The 20,207-nt window shown below is 41.3% G+C and overlaps 1 protein-coding gene across 8 annotated transcripts in view; it reads left to right on the top strand.

The window, feature by feature from the left end:
- TBCD (tubulin folding cofactor D) overlaps positions 1–20,207 on the top strand; it is a 248,552-nt gene that overhangs the window by 91,858 nt on the left and 136,487 nt on the right. For all 8 annotated transcript variants that reach the window (XM_039501345.1, XM_039501338.1, XM_039501339.1 and 5 more), the window contains exon 15: positions 10,318–10,474. In XM_039501345.1, the coding sequence (XP_039357279.1) occupies positions 10,318–10,474 (157 nt within the window). The remainder of the gene's footprint in view (positions 1–10,317; positions 10,475–20,207) is intronic.

Genomic DNA, 20,207 nt, shown 5'->3' with positions numbered 1-20,207 from the left:
ATCTTACTCACCCTTGACTCCAGTTGTCTTTTCAACTACCACTCTATCTCTCTTCTCCCTTTAATCCATAAGCTCATTGAACATGCTTTTTACAATCACTGTTTGGAATTCTTCTCTTCCAAGTCTATCCTAGATCCTCTCCAGTCTGGTTTCTACCCCTTTCACTCCAGTGAAACCAATCTCACCAATGTCTCTAATGACCTCTTCCTAGCCAAATCTTAGAACCATACTCAGTCCTCATCTTCCTTGATCTGTCAGCTGCCTTTGACACTGTTGCCCATGTTGTTGTTCTGGAAATCTTAGCCTCCCTTGGCCTCTGTGGCTCCATCGTCTTCTGATTCTCTTCCTACCTCTCTAATCACTCCTTCAGCATATCCTTTGGCGGATCATTCCCCCCCTCCAACGTTCGGTGGGGATTCTGCATGGCTCTGTCCTTGGCCCTCTTCTTTTCTGTCTGCACCTCATTTCTGAGTATTGTCATCCATGGAAACAAGTTCAGCTACCATCTCTGTACTTATGACTTAAAGACCTACCTCTCTACACCAGGCCTGTCTCTTTCTCCTTGTGGATGTCTACCCATCAGCTCAACCTCAACATGGCTGAAACACAGCTCTTAATCTTTTCTCTCCAAAGCCCTCCATGATACCTCCTTTCTTGATCAGTATGGACAATGGCACCATCCTGTCTGTCATTCAGATTCTTAAACTGGTCACCATTTTTTCATTTGGACCTTTCTCTAGGTCCTTCCATCCATTTTGTCCAAGGATGATGTCAGACTAATGGGCCTAGTTATCCTGGTTATTTTGTTTACTCTTTTAAAATATTGGCACGATGTTAGCTTTTTTTCTAGTTCCATAGAACTTCCCCAGTGTTCAAAGAGCTATTAAAAATCAATATCCGTGGTTCAGAGAGCTTCTCTGTAAAACCCTGCATGGATACAAAAATTTGTATCCACATCCAATCCGCAAAAATTGTCTGAAGATATCCGCAGGAATCCACGAATTTGCAGGGCTCTACTGAAAGCTGCATAGGACACTATTCATCAGTGACACAGGGCTGCACCAAGCCCCCGTCCCCCCCTTCTCCCCAGAGACCTCCTGCCCCACTGCCCGCTCCGCCTCTGCCATACCACCTTCCCTGCTCGAGGCAGGGAGGCTACATCCTGGATCCTTGTGTGCAGTGCCACCTTCCCAGTGGGGGGAGAGGGGACTCAGACACCCCAATGCAGCCGCAGTGGCTCTAACGCATGCAGCGTTTGGCTCACTGAGCAGGAGCACACAGTTGTACTCCCTTCTGGGAGGAGTTGTCCCCATCTTGCTCAGATGTAGGAGGTAAAACTGCAACTCCCAGAATGCCCAGCGGGCTATTGCCACATATCACAACCTGCTGCTGCGTGATTCAGAGAACCGAGCTGGAGTCTGAGTGCTGGGTGACAGCTGGTCCATTTGGGTTAGTGCAATGGTCCCCAACCTGTGGGGTGCTCCCTCTAGGAGGGCGTTTAGGAACGTTCAGGGAGAAGATGCGGCAGGGCCCAGTGGCCAGCCCCCATGGAGGGCGGGGAGGGAGTGCTGCCCCAACTCTGCTCCTGCCCCCACTCCACCCTCAGCCCTTGGCCCCAGCTTCATCCCCAGCCCCAATCTTGGTCCCTGGTTGTGGCTCTGTTACTGGCCTCATCCCCACTTCTGGCCTGGCCCGGCAATATTCTTAGACTCTCAATTATCTCTCTCCTTTTTCTATTTAAATTATTTCTTCCAGTCAGAGTTGCTCATGATTGTTTTCAGCTTTGGGAAATTGGGCCCCAAGTATCTGTATTACTAGGTGCAATTGTATTGTCTTTGCACATAATTAATGTAAACAAGTCATAATAACTTGTACCTAGGCAAGCACTGATTTTTAGTTCAATGATCAATTCATATTTATCTATTAGAATGAGGTCTTATTATAGAATTTCCCCAAACTGGAAACACTTTTTTGTTAGGAAGTAGTTTTATATTAGAAAATTCTCATCTCTAATCTGTAGAAACACTAGAAATGCTATTAAGTATCAGAGGGGTAGCCGTGTTAGTCTGGATCTGTAAAAGCAGCAAAGAGTCCTGTGGCGAAGTGGGTATTCACCCACAAAAGCTCATGCTCCAATACGTCTGTTAGTCTATAAGGTGCCACAGGACTCTTTGCTGCTTTTAGAAATGCTATTGGCATCATAAGACTTCCAGTATGTGTTCCCCAGTTTGAAATTGCACAGTTTTTCTTTCTGCATATTCTAGATAGATGATTAAGGAGCCACTTTTTCCTTTCTCTAGTCTTGTTCAGTTAAAGGGGGAGGACAGCCATAAATGTCCAAAGTAGGTGGAGTAATCAGTCTTTGCTGAAGAAAATTTGTAGTAATTTTGTAAAAGTGCCTCTGGGAGCTGTTTCAGTGTTCTTGTAGAACCAGCTAATTCCATTTTTCCATCAGTTAATACAGCATTTTTCAAATCAAGTTGGACTGCATTTTTGAAGATGGTGGTATTGCTGTTTATTTCAGAAATGGAAAAGAAAATAGCAAAATATCAACTTTGCTGTGCCATTTTCCTTTGAAGAGGGGTTGTATGCCCCATATTTCTTTTATGTAATATTTGTCATCCTATTACACCTTGAATACTTTTCAGATTATGGCTATTATTTATCAGGCTAAAATCCATTTTAAAAGTTGTTTTGAATACACCCCTTTTCATTTGTTGTGGCTTTAGTGTTTTCCAACAGTTAGTGATTGAACTAAAGGTCATAAACTGACCTTATGTATATTGACATTTAATTAATTACTATTCAATTTTTTTCTTCATGTGATCTAAGGGTAATTCACTAAGGGTAAGTCTACACTGCGAAATTAAATCTACCTACGTTATGTTGACGTACAGCCACCACAGCAATCGGTTTTACGTATCCACAGTGTGCTCCTTGTGTTGGCAACAGCAGTCGATGTAAGCAATGCAGTGTCTACACTGATAATGCGTTGACCTAACTACATCAACTTCAGTGCTACGCATCTTGCGGAGGTGGAGTTAAGTCAGTGTAGTGGGCGAGTTACATTTTAGTATAGACACTTACAAAGTTAGGTCCATAAGGACCTTTGGACCTCATGTATTATGAGAAACAGTGTGGTCTGCAAATCTGATATCTCAGAGAGGATTAAGCGTTAAATTACTTCTGTTTCCCCACAGGCTGTTGTTTCTGCAGGGGTTATTAGTTTATTAAATTACATGCTGTCTAGAGAGAAATGTATTTAAATTATATTATTGCACTCATTGCCAAAAGGAAGCCCTCCAGGAAACTTAGTAGATGTGACAAACTTTGACAGTATGTTACAGGAACTGTGTAAAAAGCTTCATTCAAAGGTATTCTGAAGTTTCCTCATTCTTGAAAGGAGTGAAATTAGGACCTGAGAGCTGTAAATTTGTTTTTAAAAGCTGTTTTTTCCCATACATAATAGAGGCAGTATGGTTTCGAAAAAGATGCATCATCTCTTCCAGTTTTCTTTGTGATGGGGACCCCCACAGACATCAGAGCTGAGGTTTCCACTTGCCCATTGTCTTGACCATATTCTCACCACATTACTACTGGTGACTGCAGGATCATTTGGCCAGTCTTGTTAGGTTCTGGGGTTTTCATTTGACTTTCCCTTTGGTGATTTCTGTTTTACTGTAACTCAGTAGTTACTGCTTTTCCCATGTGACTAAGAAAGCAAAATACTTTTCTGTGGCTGTCATGCACGAAGTATATGATTTATTTTATTCTGATTGGGAATCAAGAATAGAAGCCAGAACACTTCAGCTCCTTATAGTAAACTGACACTTTAATGTTGATAGTTTTATTTATTTATTTTATGTTATAAAACAGACAAAAAAAACCCCCACATCATAAACTCTGAGTGAATATAACAGTTATCTAAAGCCACCAATAACCATGAAGATAAGACCAGCAGCAGTTTTTACTGTATCCAGGAATAGTTGGTACAACCTAACAGTGTGCATATTTCTCAAAATTATGCCTTACGTAACTTCCACATTCACAAAGCCCTGCAACAAGATGAACTTTTAAGTGTGCCCTGAAGGTCAACAAATTCAGGCTCTTTTGGACCAAATGCTGTGGCTGTTGGGTGTGGGGTAGGGTGGTGAGCTGCAAAGTTTAGATGGAGGGGTCTTATGGAGAATACTCTGGCTGTAGTGTCCCCATTTTTATATTGAGTGAGCTCTAGCTCGAGTGTCTTCGCAATATGGCAGAGGGGGAGAGGTGGTATAATAAGTAGTCAGGACCTAGGCCTTTTAAGACTTTCTAGGTCAAAACAAATACTTTCTGTTCAACCTGGAAACTCACAGACAATAGTAGATCAGGAAGCCTTGGTTTAACTTCACAGTGAGCTGCTCCAGTTAACAAGCCCCTACAGGCGACCCTATCCCATTCTGCCCCCAGAGGTAAGCAAATAATGTCCTGCAGAATACTTCTGGACCATAAATAGCTTTCTGAACCCAGGTTACCTCCCTCCACCCCCAGAACACAACTCACGCTGTCAGGAATCCTCTTATTTCACAGAAACCATTGCCTGCAATCAGCATGGCCTCATAAATGAGAAGAATAAGCTGAGAGCAGGACCAGAAACACAACAGGATCCTTTCAATAATTTTGCCCACAAACCAGTTGCAGAAGCATTGATGGCAATAGGAGCCACTTACCTGTAACCCTGCCCTTCCTGGAAAAAAAAGAAAACACTTGGTAACCTCCTTTGATGAGGGGACTCTACCACTCACTCTCTAAATTATGCAGTAGTATGACCATACTAAGAAAACAAAACCCCCATTGCTGAAACTCAGAGACTTTGCTAAATAATGCCTTGTGTCTAAATTCCATTTTCTAAGAAAGTCAACTGAGAAGTAGCAAAAGAGTCTCCAAAGACGACACGTAGCTGCTGGTGTCGTAAATTTCTCTGCCAGGCTTTATGGCAGGACATGCTGATGAGACAGCACTTGTTAGCCCTGTGGTGACAAGGTAAGTATATCCATGCTCGTTCTTCTGGGCACCTCTGTGGCATTTGATAAGGTTGATCAACGAATACTCCTGTTTAGCTTCTGGCAAGCTGCATGGGTGAAAAGAAACTGAAATGCTGGAGGTCCTCCCTCTGTGTCAGAATATAGAGATAGTTGTGGATAAATACACTCCACCTCCACAAGACTTAATCTTTAACACTGAAGATTTCTATGAAGCCATTCTGAAAGCTGGAGGGATGTGGACCGAAGCACCAACAATGACAGACAACACCTGGCTCCACATTTTTCTTATGTCAAACATAAACAGGATTGTCTTTCATTTTTTTCAGTACCTGGCTGAAATCAATATTAGGCTTTAAGTACCTATTTTTCATCCTAACTGAGGCAAAATTGCTGGCAGGAAGAGAAATTCTTCAATGCATTTTTATCTCCTTTATAACATCTCTCTCTACCAAGGGTCCCTGTCCTCACAATGTTACAGTGCAGTTTTAGGTGTCTTGTTAGACTCCGTAGTGCTCTTGGAAGCCCAAATAGCTATGGCAGCAAAAAACAGAAAACCCCACCTGCTTCTATCTGCATTCTATCCTGGCAGACATATTCTGGTCATGGTTTAGTCCAGATGATCTGTGCTTTCATGACAATGCTGTTTGTCGCAACTTCTTATATCTTGGAATGAAGTCACACATGATGGAAAAGCTCCAAATGGTACAAAATGCAACTACTCACCAGGCTTCTGTTGTATGCAGAGGCTATCCACTCAATATAGTATCCAGTTCATGATTTGTGTTCTGATTGATCCAAAGCCCTTGTTAATTAAAAAGTGTCAGACAGTTCAGAACACTTGTTGCAACAGATATTGGCCAACCACAGGTGAACTGTATTGTTTTTATTTGATAATATTCACAAGCCAGTATTTATTTTTAAGAATTAGCTATTACTTTGTAGTATGATAGACAGTGCTATAGCAAGAAATAAACATTGTATTCTAATGTCTGCTACTGCTAAATTGTATTTAGAATTGTTCTTAATAAAAGTAAAAATCCACTGTAAAATCTCATATAAAAGAAAAAAAGTATATGCCTGATGCTTAAATGAATGCATCAGTTTAAAACTCTGTATAGTTTCATCATTCTTAAAGCATGTTTTCAACTTCACAGCCATGATACTTTGTAACATCCAATTTCATTATTCTCTGCTGTAGAAGCAGCTTTATGGCCACTGAAATTATAGAAGGAGGCAGAGTGTGAAATTCAGAAAACATGGAGGAAGGGGAAAATAGATGCACAGAAACTAGCAGAGGGAACATTAAAAGTATGAAGGGAGTATGAAAGTATGAAGGACACCAGCAGGAATTAGAACTATGGGGAAGGGCAGATGAGAAGAGGGGGGAAGGAGAAAATGCCAACTATGCTTCTTACCTAAAATGCTGAGAGAACTTGTGAGTAGATAGAGAATTTCATTTCTGTTTGGCAAATTAAATCCCAGAGTTAGTCGTAAAATTGTGTTTGGAACTGTGTATTTTGTATGAATGTTCGTGGTACTGGCAGCTGAAGAAACAACTTAGGTGGATCACAGTATGCGCCTGCTCAGTAGTCAGTCTCTCTCTCTCCTATATATCTGGCAGCTGCATAAATGACTTGGATGAAGATCTGTCAGTTTCACATGTCTGCTGTTGCCACAGAGAAATGTTATACAGGAATTACTTGCAATGTTAATATGTTCAGTTGTGGAATGTTTAATACATAATTCCCATAACAAATGGGATCATGGTAATTATTGGTTAAAAAGATCTCAATAACCCACCTTGAAATTGTACGATGTAGTCCTCCAAAAAAGGGTACATGAGATACACTTGACCTTGGCTAAAAGGCCAAGAAGCAGAGAGAGAGAGAAATTGATCCTTAGTTGCTAAATGGAACTCTCCATTACCCAGAGTTTTCATGCAAACTGTTCAGAATGTATTCTGTGGTTCTCAGTGGTATTGCACAATTTGTGGAGTTTCTGTCGGCAAATTAATTTTTCAGTGAGTCTCCTTCCCCATAGTTGCAAGCTAGTCTAGGTTATTTAGAGAGGTTTAGATCTTCTTCAATACTTCTAAAAGTTTAGGGGAATTAGGGACAATTTTATACATATAGTTCTAACTGTTCATTTGGATGGCAACTTGGAAATTTAATGTTAATTGGTAGATGTATTTTTAAAACATTAACTATTAAGTGTCACTTGTCTCATAAAGATTACCATATATACTCGTTCATAAGCTGAATTTTTTTAATAAAAAAGGGAAGCACCAGAGAAAGGGGTCGGCTTATGAATGTGTATAGAGGGACAGGTGGGACACAGCCCCTTCCCCCCCACAGAGGGAGCAAGGAGAGGCAGCAGAGCCAGAAGGGAAGAGGCGGGGCCAGAGTCTCTCCGCTTCTGGCCACGCTGCTCTCCCCCCAGCCTCCAAAGGAGCTGCAGCTCCGAGGCTGGCAGGCTGCAGCCGTGCCGCTCGGCCCCACCCCCCAGAGCAGGCTGCGGACATGCTGCCCGGCCCGCCGGAGCACGCTGTGGCTGCGCTGCCTGGCCCAGCCTGCTGGAACAAGCTGCGGCTGTGCCGCCTGGTCTGGCCCGCCAGAGCAGTCTGTGGCTGCACTGCCCAGCCTGCCGGAGTAGCTCCAGCCAGGCCAGAGACAGCCTATCCTGGCCGTCCCTAGATAAGATGGGAAGGGATGGGCTGGGGAGAGTGTGGGGGGGTTCTGGGCTGGGGTGGGGTTGTGTGTGGGGTGCTCACAGGGGTTACTCCCCTGACTCCCAGCTTCTCTCCCCCCCCCCCCCCCCAAATTGTCCTCACCAGTTGCAGTCCCAGTCCGTCAGGGTAAACAGCTGGTGTGCCGGGACGCTTTGTTTACTTAGGTTTACCTCCGTGCTTGCGGATGCTTGAGGTAAACAAACCATCTCAGCCCACCAGCGGCTTATCCTGATGGCCTGGGAGCCAAAGTTTGCTGACCCCTGAATTATAGGGTCGGCTTATGAACGGGTTATAAAAAAAAATTCCATTTTTACTTCTCCATCTTGTGTTGGGGGTGGGAGGTTGGCTTATAAACGAACCGGCTTATGATCGAGTATATACAAATTTGCACTTTACTAAACTCAGTGGTAAATTAGAGAGACAAGGTGGGTGAAATAATAGCTTTCGAGCTTACCCTGAGCTCTTCAGTGTTAAATGTTAAGTCAATATTCTATGTACAATTTAGGGCACACTGTCAAATATGATAGGTCTAAAAATATACCTACAATACTATGAAAATAGTGCCATTTTAGGTATCTGAAGGCAAAATGTCAGACATGCCATTTTTACCACAGGCAGTGCCTGCTGTAGTTCACAGGTGGTGGTGGAGTAGGTGCAGTTACATGACGTATAGTGCAACTCTGTCAAAGAGGAGCATGCATATTATTTTATATTCCATAAGTAAATCTTTTACCTCTCACCACACCTGTCTTTATGGTGTGTGTAGGTTGGGGAAAAAATATATACACTGTACTTTGAATCTTCAAAGGAAAGTCTAGGAACTGAAGTATCAGAGAGGTAGCCGTGTTAGTCTGGTTCTGTAAAAGCAGCAAAGAATCCTGTGGCACCTTATAGACTAACAGACGTTTTGCAGCATGAGCTTTAGTGGGTGAATGCCCACTTCGTCAGATGCAAGAGTGGAAATTTCCAGGGGCAGGTAAATATAAGCAAGCAAGAAGCAAGCTAGAGATAACGAGGTTAGATCAATCAGGGAGGATGAGGCCCTGTTCTAGCAGTTGAGGTGTGAAAACCAAGGGAGGAGAAACTGGTTCTGTAGTTGGCAAGCCATTCACAGTCTTTGTTTAATCCTAAACTGATGGTGTCAAATTTGCAAATGAACTGAAGCTCAGCAGTTTCTCTTAGAAGTCTGGTCCTAAAGTTTTTTGCTGGAGGATGGCCACCTTAAGATCTGCTATTGCGTGTCCAGGGAGGTTGAAGTGTTCTCCTACAGGTTTTTGTATATTGCCATTCCTAATGTCTGATTTGTGTCCATTTATCCTTTTCCTTAGAGACTGTCCAGTTTGGCCGATGTACATAGCAGAGGGGCATTGCTGGCATATGATGGCATATATTACATTGGTGGATGTGCAGGTGAATGAACCGGTGATGGTGTGGCTGATCTGGTTAGGTCCTGTGATGGTGTTGCTGGTGTAGATATGTGGGCAGAGTTGGCATCGAGGTTTGTTGCATGGATTGGTTCCTGAGCTAGAGTTACTATGGTGCGGTGTGCAGTTACTGGTAACTGCACACGCTTTCCTGTAACTGTAGCTCAGGAACCAATCCATGCAACAAACCTCGATGCCAACTCTGCCCACATATCTACACCAGCAACACCATCACAGGACCTAACCAGATCAGCCACACCATCACCGGTTCATTCACCTGCACATCCACCAAGGATTAAACAAAGACTGTGAATGGCTTGCCAACTACAGAACCAGTTTCTCCTCCCTTGGTTTTCACACCTCAGCTGCTAGAACAGGGCCTCATCCTCCCTGATTGATCTAACCTCGTTATCTCTAGCTTGCTTCTTGCTTGCTTATATTTACCTGCCCCTGGAAATTTCCACTCTTGCATCCGACGAAGTGGGCATTCACCCACGAAAGCTCATGCTGCAAAACGTCTGTTAGTCTATAAGGTGCCACAGGATTCTTTGGTTATTGCAAAAGCCATACGGTATGTCAATTTTAGGCTTACCAGTCTGAGCATCCATTTTAATTAATAAAACAAACCTGTAAAGTTTTATCAACTTTCTTTCAGCAATGTAAAAAGATTAGAGAATCAAGCTTTTTATCATTTGAAGCAACTTTCTGCTGTACTTCCTTATTTTGTTAATATCCCCTTTCTAACAAGATACGTAGAACAGTGCAAGATATTCCTTATGTGGACTCACTAGTATTTAATCCATGTACTGTCTCTTAAATCTTTGCTAATCTAGGGTGTTGCCTTCTATGTACTTTTGAGTATGAGAACAATGAAATACAGTTGAAGGGGACGAGAAAAGAAACAGAGGTTATTAGTCAAGAAACAATATGCCATGTTAAGTCAAAATCCTGCTTTTTTAATTTAGTCCTAGAACCACAGCCTCTGTCCCCTGAGAACAGCATTCAATTTGTTCTAGTGAACACAGGCAAATATGTACCTTTCCTTATGTCTTTTCATTTAAAACTCATTGAATGGCCTTGTATTTTTGTTATTTAAAGTATGTTCATATTCCTAACTCTTGTGAATTTCTTCAATCCACAGTTGTTCCTGTTATTTTAAAAGCATTGACATATGACGAGAAGCGAGGAGCCTGCAGCGTGGGTTCCAACGTAAGAGATGCAGCATGCTATGTTTGCTGGGCCTTTGCTCGTGCCTATGATCCCTTAGAACTGAAGCCATTTGTTAATCAAATTTCAAGGTGGGTTGCAACAGTGAGAAACTGAGAGAATTCATTTTTTTTTTCTTTAGGCTATTTACAGTACAGAGAATGGAAGACGGCTAATAGAGATTTCAGAGACTTAACACATAGGTTAATGTTACAATTACTGCACATCTAAAAACTTTAAGGCAATCTTTTAAAAATGAAGTAAGGATAATTTGTTAATGTTGTTAAAGAGGAAAACATCTGATCAGGGAAGTATCTCTCCATTAAAAAGTTGCTTTGTTGTCACAGGTGATGTCAATGAGATTAGATGAGCTATGGAAATTCTCACTTATCTTTTTATTCTGTGGAACAGATTTGTGGCTGTCCAGAATTTTTTTTTTTTAAAAAGGCATAAAAATGATCTGCTCTTGGTGGTACTAACAATTATACTGGACATCTTAATCAAGGTACAGCAGCAGTGTGGTCCTTAGTTCTGGGAGGCCTTCCCTCTCTTTTTCCTTCAGATTTTCAGAGTTTAAGGATCATCAGTGAAATCTAAATGTTGTTTGATTTTTTTTTTCAAAGAACACTGTTAAATCAATTTTTAATAGACCTACATGTTTTCTTATTGTGTGCGATGACTGATTTTCTTATATTTCCCTGTTGTTACAAAACAAAGATCAAACCTAAAGAAATCCACAAGCAAAAATTACTGAGGGACCGATGCTGCTTGGTGTGGAGGCTCCTCCCATCTCTCCTGCTTTTCTGCCCAGTCTTCAGCTCTAGGGCAGTGCCATTCCAAGGGACTGTGAAACCAGTGCTGCTTCCTCTGCCTCAGATCAAAGTAAAGGAGAGGTGGAACTGATATTCTGTTCTAGAATTGGGTTGCAGGTTTGCAGAGTGATATGAGGTGGAAGCAGTAGCCTGGGGGAAGGCTAAGGCATAAAGCTGCTTCTTCTCCTTGCTTTCTCAGACACTCACTGAGTTCTAGTGATCCAAGGATTTTGCTGCTTTCCCAGATGGCGAGGTGCAACCCACTAAGCACTCCCTCACAACCAACTTCTAGTTTGCAGCGTGCAGGTGGAGCAGCACTGGTCTAGAAGACCTGGATTCTTGCTCTTAACGTAGTGAGCCATTTTTAGATCCTTTTGGCTTTTATATACCAATATTTCTTTTGATTCTCCTTTGAGTGGTCCAGTTAAAAAAATTCCTGTGAAGAATAGCTGATGCAGGCTTCTTAAGTAGCCTTTATGGGATGATTTTTTGCTTTAGATACTAGACCTGGCTTAGTTTGGAAAACTTATACTGGAAGATATTATTAAAATATCTGATTGAATTACATAGTACTCTCCAGCAATATTTCACTCTTGTTTCATTGAAACTGGAGAAATGATAGTCTAGCCATAGTAAATCTTACTTATTTGCACTTCGTTTATCCATCCACTTCTAATATACTACATGTTTCAGCCATAGTCTCTCCCCATTTCTCAGAAAGGGTTAAGAACTGAGTGTTGTCTTGTGTTAGTAAAAATTCATTTCTTTTGCAGAATATCCTGTAGAGTTTTACTACTGGTAACAGGAAGCTTTATCATAATTGAAACCAAACCAAAATTACAAATAAATGAGCAAAGTATGTTGTGCCTTCCAGTTCTTTTGTTTTCATGGAATAGCCCTCTGCCAGTCCAGAGTCACTACAAGAGTAAACTCTGCTCTCTGTGGTTTTGATGGAGAAATGTGCCACCTCCTGTTCCTTAGGGTAGATCTGTGCTGCAGCTGGGAGTGAACATCCCAAAGTGTGGTAGATAGACATGCCAATGGGGTTTGAGATAGCATGCTAAAAATAGCTTCATGGACATTGCAGTTCTGGCAGAGACTAGGTTAGTCAGCTGAGCTCAAGCCCACCCGGTCCCCTACGCTTGAGCTCAGGAGACTAGCCCAAGTCTCCGTTGGAGCTGCAATAGCCACGCAGATATTTTTAGCATCCTAGCTCCGAACCCTGCTAGTGTGAGTCTGTCTTCCTGGGCTGAGAGGCTCGCTTCCAGATGTAGTGTAGACGTATCCATAAAGACCCAGCCCTTGGTGCATAAAATAGACTAGAAACTTCCCAGCAGTAGACTAGAAACTAATGCAGCTTTCCTCTTCCACTACTGGGATTGTTTTTCTGCTACAACTCTTGCCCTTCCTTCTTTTGCATTTGTCTTCTTTCTGCCTGACTTGTGAGATTCTCTCCTCTGGGATGCAGGTTTTTTCTCCCTGTTGCCCCTTGATTGGCAGTTTAGGGGTTGTTTAATGGCTACTCTGCATCATAAGCTTGTAGTGGTAGCTCCTCTTGGCTTGCTGGCAAATTTCCAGTGCTCCTCATCTATAACAGCTCAAGCAGCTTTGTTCTTGTCTCCACTGAAGTAGCTTTTGACCAGTTGGCATTGGTCTCCAAAAGTAGTGTCTGCTTCTTTAATCCTAGGCTTCCCTTCTTGGCCCTGGTCTGCTACTACTTGATACCTTCTCCAGTCACATTAGTCCTTAGGGCTCTGAAGCAGTGGTGCCCAGTTGGGTTTCAGCTTGCCTTCCAGGATCCCCGTGGTTACTGTACTAATGTCCAACTGAAATGAACTATAGTTGTTATCTCCTCCAATTTATTTCCTATGCTGAAACACAAGGCAAAGAAAAAAGGCACTTGAAAATTCAGAAATAAAAGGGGTCACTGCCTTGTGCGTAAGGAAGTTTCACCTTGTTCTGATCTTCTGCTCCTTTAATTTGTAGGATGCTTTTGATGAGGGAAGAATCTTTGATGAGAGGAATGCTTATGGGGAAGCCTGATAGACAGTCCAATTCTCATGGATGTTTTTCAGGAGATGGTGAATAAAGCAGTCCTCTCCAGAAGGCACTCTTTCAAGCTATGGAAATCTATAGAGGAGCTGGTCTTTCCCATACCAGACTCCCAGAGGGAAAACCTTGAGTCCAAGGGTGTCGTATGTAGACCTACAAGGTCCAACTGCACCTTTCACAAATGGTATGTGGTCTAGAAAGACCAGTATGTCAAATTTGCCTCTTATTCTCAAGGCTAACTAAAAAGATGAGGATCCTGGTCAAAGGTGCTGCCTTCTTCAAAAACCTGGTCAACAATCATTTTTATTTTTTTTTATTTTTATTGTTTTTTAGTCTGAGGCCTCCATCTCCACCTCATGGCCTGGATGATCACATCTAGGATCTCTCTTACCTGATTCCAACAAACTCCTCCCTTGTCAAATCTAAAATCAATGATAGCAAAACTTCTGAGTGCTCCTCAGTCTTCCTTTTATCATACTTTTCTTTTGTCTGTGATGTGACATGTATTTGTGCCATTTTCTCCTTTACTTTATCACCGTACAACAATATCTGGATCTATGTGTGGGATGCAGATTCTCCATTAAGATTTTATCTGATTAATGCTCTATTTGATTAACAGCATGAAACTGTTTGGCAGAACCTCGGGGCTGAGTAAGCTCTAGCTGCCAGACTGGAAAAAAAACATCTTTTTTGGCTTTCAGGTCTCTGGGAACGGTTTCAGAAGGGATTTAAAGGTATCCATTTTAATAAAAGGCCAGACCCAAATAGGCCATCTTTTGTGCCTACAATACTAACACCAAGTAACAATGAGATTATGCTAGCCCAGGCTAACCTCAGCTGGGTGGGAGCAGTTGAGGAAATTCCTGAGGGTCTGGATTGGTTTGAGCAGTGATAGATTGCGCACACATAGCTATAGACTGAGTTTGCTAGCATAGCTGACAAGTATACCATATATACTCATTCATAAGCTGAATTTTTTTTAGTAAAAAAGGGAAGCACCAGCGAAGGGGGTCGGCTTAGGAACAGGTATAGAGAGGGAGAGATGGGACACAGCCCCTTCCGCCAACAGAGGGAGCAAGGAGAGGCAGCTCAGCCAGCAGAGCCAGAAGAGAAGAGGCGGGGCCAGAGTCTCTCCGCTTCTGGCCACGCTGCTCTCCCCCGAGCCTCTGAAGCAGCTGCTCCGAGGCTGGCAGGTTGCAGCTGTGCCACTTGGTCCCGCCTCCCAGAGCAGGCTGTGGCTGCGCTGCCCGGTGTAGCGGCACAAATAGCAACCCTCCACTTTTGCAACTAGTTGGTTTCTGCCACGCAAAAGTGAAGGTTACTGGGCATGCTGAGTTCGGGTGAGCATGCTCAGTGCACCCAAAGTAACGAATTGGGAGAGGGAGCTTTTTGTGTTGTCACACTGGCCCGCTGGAGCATGGTGAGGCCGTGCCACTTTGCCCAGCCTGCTGGAACACGCTGCGGCTGCGCCACCCGGTCTGGCCTGCCGGAGCAGGCTGCGGCTGTGCTGCCCAGCCTGCTGGAGCAGCTCCAGCCAGGCCAGAGACATCCTACCCTGGCCCTCCCCAGATAAGGTGGGAAGGGATGGGATGGGGAGAGTGGGGGGGTCCTGGGCTAGGGGTGAGGTGATGTGGCGGGTGGTCACAGGGGTTACTCCCCTGACTCCCAGCTTCTCCTCCCCGAAAACATTTCCCCACCAGTTGCTGTCCTGGCCCGTCAGGGTAAGCAGCTGCACTCCGGATCACTTTGTTTACTTAGGTTTACAGCCGTGCCTGCGGACGCTTGAGATAAACAAACCTTCTCAGCCCACCATTGGCTTATCCTGGTGGCCCGGGAGCCAAAGTTTGCTGATCCCTGAATTATAGGATCTGCTTATGAATGAGTCATTTTTACTTATCCATCCTGGGAGGGTCATCTTATAAATGAACTGATTTATGATCGAGTATATACAGCTCGTGCTAGTCTCGTAATAAAGTTATGATGAAAGGTTCTTGTAGTTAGATTTGTCAGTGTCTTTTCTGAATATATTAACTTAGTTTGAGCTCTCTCAGAAATAAAGTTGCCACTCTGAGTAGAAACAGGTAATAAGTATTCAAATACAGCATGACACACAGTTTCACCTACTGTGTCAGCACACTTTGGTTAGGGGCCAATGCAATGCAATGATCACACACATTTTTTTCTTTTGTTGTTTTAAATCTAGCCTTAGGTGTGTCGCTGTTTCACTTTAAGAAGAGTCATACTTTTAGCCACAAGCAAATTGTTGTCTAACTTGAAAATGAAAAACTCAGCATCTTAGAACAAAGAACTTGATGTTCATTGTGGGTTCGGTTACACAGCAGAAACACGTTCTTTCTCTGTCTCTAAAAATAAGCAGCTAAATTGTTTCAGAAAAAGAACACTGGCTAACTTACTTTTTTTAATTAAAAAAAAAAAAAAAAGCACTCATTTAAAATGCCGTACTTGAATCTTTTCAAACATACGAGCCCTGCATCACATATACTATCTGTCTGGGTAACAAAGGTTGAAAGAGTTGTACTTCATGGTTCTTTAAAACTACTTAACTGGATGGAGGTGCTCACGTACTACTGTACTGGGAGGAGTGTAGCAACATAAGTAGATATGGGGGGAGGGATAGCTCAGTGGTTTGAGCATTGGCCTGCTAAACCCAGGGTTGTGAGTTCAATCCTTGAGGAGGCCACTTAGGGATCTGGGGCAAAAATTGGTCCTGCTAGTGAAGGCAGGGGGCTAGACTTGATGACCTTTCAAGGTCCCTTCCAGTTCTAGGAGATTGGTATATCTCCAATTATTACCTATTACCTTTATATCAGCCTTGAAGGACAAGGTGGTGGTCATAGAGTAAGTGCATTGAAAGGTTGGTAATAACCAAAAGTTGGTACTGTCTTATGGTTGCTGACTGGATGTGCAAATTAAGTGATGATCCATTTCATGTCTACATAAACTTTGTAGTCTCGAGAGAGAAGCAGCATGTGAACTGAACTACATTTTTGCCCCATTACCAGTTCAGGTTGTGGTATTGAGATTATAGACCAAAAGTGCGGGTTTTTTGGTTTTTTAACCCTTCACTGGTACCTAAAGCGTTACTGGTTTGAACAAGCATTCCCTTTACTTCTAATGAAGAGCATTGATAGAATTGATAACATCTTACCAATTGGCAAAAAGGGAAAACTTTTTAATTGAGCTACTCTACACTGGTAGGGCAGCTTGCTCAGTCGCTTCCTGTGCTGAACCTGGTCTGTAGTTAAATAGGGGATTTAGGTTTATCATCTTTCACAAGTGTTAATGTTATTTTAAACAAAAATATAAAATAATCTTCCTTTTATAATGAAGTATTCTGCTATAAAGGAAAAATCCTTTGATTCACAAAATGGTGACTTGCCTTAGCCTTCTTGTGGGCCTAAGTGCTGTGTTATTAACAAGTGTTATTCAGCATACTGATGTGGCAAACTTGTTAAGGTGCCAGTAGGACCTAGACTACTTACTCCTACTCTGAGCTCAGTACTACTCTTAACTAATCAAAATTGCAGATGAACAAAGTCTTTGCCTCAGAATTATAGTACTTTTATCTGGATACTTATCTTGACTATTTTTATTTCTGTCCTTATTTTGGTATCTGAACCAACACAAATGCCCTTTGGAGTGTTTATTTTTTTTAAGTCCGGTTTAACTGGTTTCTAAAGGAACAGTAGTTCTAACCCTTCCCTGCACTATCCAAACTACAAGCCCACATGCAATACAAAAAGAAAATTGTTGGGAGCATGGATAATTTAAAAATTAAGTAACCGCTGAATTCATTGCAGGACTGCCTTACCTTCTTCTGGAATATTTGCATGTACCAAAAGTGTCATACTGGGAGTATTTTTTAGGTAATTCACCATTTGTTTATAATGCTTGATTTAAACCCTCCTCCCACTATTTAACTTAAAACTAGTGAATGTTTCTTCTGTACTAGAAGAGTGTAAATAATGTGTAGTTTAAGAACTGTGAGGCATGTGATGATAATTGTGTTCTCATTCCCCCCCAGAAAAAATCCAAAGAAATACATTCTAGACTAAGAAGCAGCTGTGCACTACGAAGTAGAGATGTTTTGCCAGTTTGTCTAAAGCCACTATGCAAAAAGAGAGTAGGGAAATGCACTTCTACTATTTGTATAGAATTTTTTGAGTAACTTCTAAATTGTGCTTCAGTTGTAACCTTCTAGATTTATTACATTGAACAGTTGGAATGCCTGTTCATGTCCTTAAATAAAATGACACCAAGTGATCAATAAATGAATTGTTCTTAGCATTTGTACCTCTTTTGTTAACTTATGATGACTGACTACTCTCTCCCCTTCCTCCTCCCTCCCCAATTCAGCATAGCACTGTACTATACAAATAATGTGTGCAGTATAGGAGTGTAAGAAGTTTAGTCTTCCCTGCGGTAGTGTGGTGTTTGTGGTAAGAAGAAAAAGAGGGTGTGGCTATCTGATAAACTGAAGTAGCTTGCTCCAGGGCAAGATTGTCATAGAATCAGGAAATTTGAAGCATTGCTCTGAGCTACATCTTGTGCCCTGATGAAACAAAGAATAATTTCCATGTACAAAAATCGATTTGTTGATTGAATACTATCTTCAGAAGAGAGTTATTGGATAGAATTTGCACTGTTTGATGATTGGTCTTGCTTTTCTATAGTGTAAAGCTGTTTGCTAAAAGTTAATCTTGAATTTAAATGCTGTCGCCTTTTTTCTTTTTTATTCATTTACAGTGTGTTGTGTTTAAGCCCCATTACTATGATCTCTACTAATAGTATTCTTTCAAAAGATTTATTTACTGAAATACACACAGTTTTCACATACTATATCTGGCATTGCTATGGCCTCTTGAAATTTTTATTTAAGAAGTGATGCAAATCTCTTTACTTTTAATATTGAGGTGTCTTTTAAAAGTTAGACACTGCTAAATTATGATTTCTAGTATGCTGCCACAACCGCTTGGGACTAAAGTATCATTAAAGACTCCAACACAGTTCTTTCTAATAGTTAAATTAAGTTAAGCTAAAGCGAGTACAGTATTGTAACAAGTTAAATATACTTAGAACTACAAAAGGTGTCTCCTGGAGACTCAAATGAGTGAGCTATTGTTTGCTCTACCTGTTAGAAATCAGGTGCGGTAAGTCCCAAACAAGTCAAGACAAGTTTCTTTACCTGCCTTAAAAAAAAATAAAAAAAAATCCCACTTCGTTTTACATGAGCTGTTCCTTTACATTGTTTGTATCACATAAACTCCCACAATGAAAGCAAAAGAAGACACCTTAAACATGTTTCATCTTAGAAAGACTGTTCTTATTGCTAGTTGCATTGCATATCACAGCAGAGTATCTGCATGCACTTATTTAAAATATGAAATGAATTTGAACAATTCGTTAACACAGCTTGATGAGTTTTAAATGTTCTTAGTAAAAGGATTAACACACAACTATGATCATAGAGAAAAGGCTTGATTTGTGAATGTAACAGTTAAGAAGGGGCAATAAACTCTGTTGTACGATTGCTCAGAGTTATTCACTTCTAAGCATGTAAAATAGTATATAGTCTGCTTCATGGTTTCTCTTGTGTGGTCAGTAGATCAATTTCCCCTTTTGTGTGGGTCTTTCACACACTAATAGAGGAGAGGAAAAATGTGTAAAAAATGTGATTTGGTAAAACTACAAAAATTGGCTACAGAGCCTCTGTTAGGTTTAGTAACCTGAAACTATTTTGCATTCAATTTTTGGAATTGATTAGATTTCAAGTTTACATTTTCCCTTTTAATTACAAAGCAGAACGAACAGGACTTGCTCTCAAACTAGTAGCTGAAAACTTGTAATGTTTGATTCTAACCTTTAAGATCAGCATATTAATTATGAAGTCATTGGGAGAGAATAAAATGTCATATTTTTAATTGAAGCTGCTTTTTGCATCTTAATCTCACCATTGTTGAAAGAGAAACTGAGGATAGGGTAGATAACTAAAAGCTAAAACTGATACTTAGTCTGTAACTGTTGTTTTAGCAAAACTCTCCCACAGTTGAGTTAAGGACAGCATACGTAATGCTGAACTGTCTGGCATGGATAGTTCATGTCACAAAAGGACACTGTCAAAATGTTTCATAATTTACAATTAATGTTTTCATCTTAGGATGGTTCATATTTAACCCTTTGGAAACTTGAAACAGAAATCTGGTTCTCTTTCTTTACCAGCATAATATTTTCCTAATATTGTGTATACTCACTTTTATGTTTAAAGGGTTGCTGGCACCACAAAACACACATCCCTCAAGTTCCCTTCTTTGTCCCCCAAATGGGGAAATGTTGTTTATCTATTCCAGGGACTTTCACACTGTTTTGTAGTGTAGACTACATTTTAATAGAGAGTATATTGTAGTCACCTATTCTCCCACTCATCGTTATACAGATCATCACCCCTCCTAGTTCGTAATCACATAAATCCTTGTGGTGACAGCAGTTTTGCGCACATGGAAAAGTAATATTAGGAAAGTATTTAATATATTTCTTTAGCTGTCTTCAATGCAGTAAGAGTTATATCCTCTTAGAAAAAAAGATGAACTACTCTGTATATTTTTGCAGATAACGATTAGTACTCTAAATACAGATTGATTTGATGGCATTGTGTAATTAATATCTTTATGCTGAAGCAAAGCTATTGTGTATTTACCTTTCAGCTAATATTTATTTCCTGTTTTGCCTTGAGTCAATAAATAATGTAATGAAGAATTTCAGAGTCCGAAAGGAATAATTTTCTGCTTAAATGATTCTGCTGAAATGGCTATTACTTGCCAAAGCAGTTAGTTGAATGCTAGAGGTAGGTTTCTAGAGATGTAGACTAGATCTTCTGGGATATACTTACACCTCTCTTTATATGGCATGTTTAAACACCAGCTTCTGTTAATGTGAATGGGTA

The sequence above is a fragment of the Mauremys reevesii genome, linkage group 15 (genome assembly GCF_016161935.1).
Source record: "Mauremys reevesii isolate NIE-2019 linkage group 15, ASM1616193v1, whole genome shotgun sequence".
Lineage (NCBI taxonomy): Eukaryota > Metazoa > Chordata > Testudines > Geoemydidae > Mauremys > Mauremys reevesii.
The sequence above is the reverse complement of the archived record's forward strand: the minus strand, read 5'-3'. Positions and strand labels throughout refer to the sequence as shown.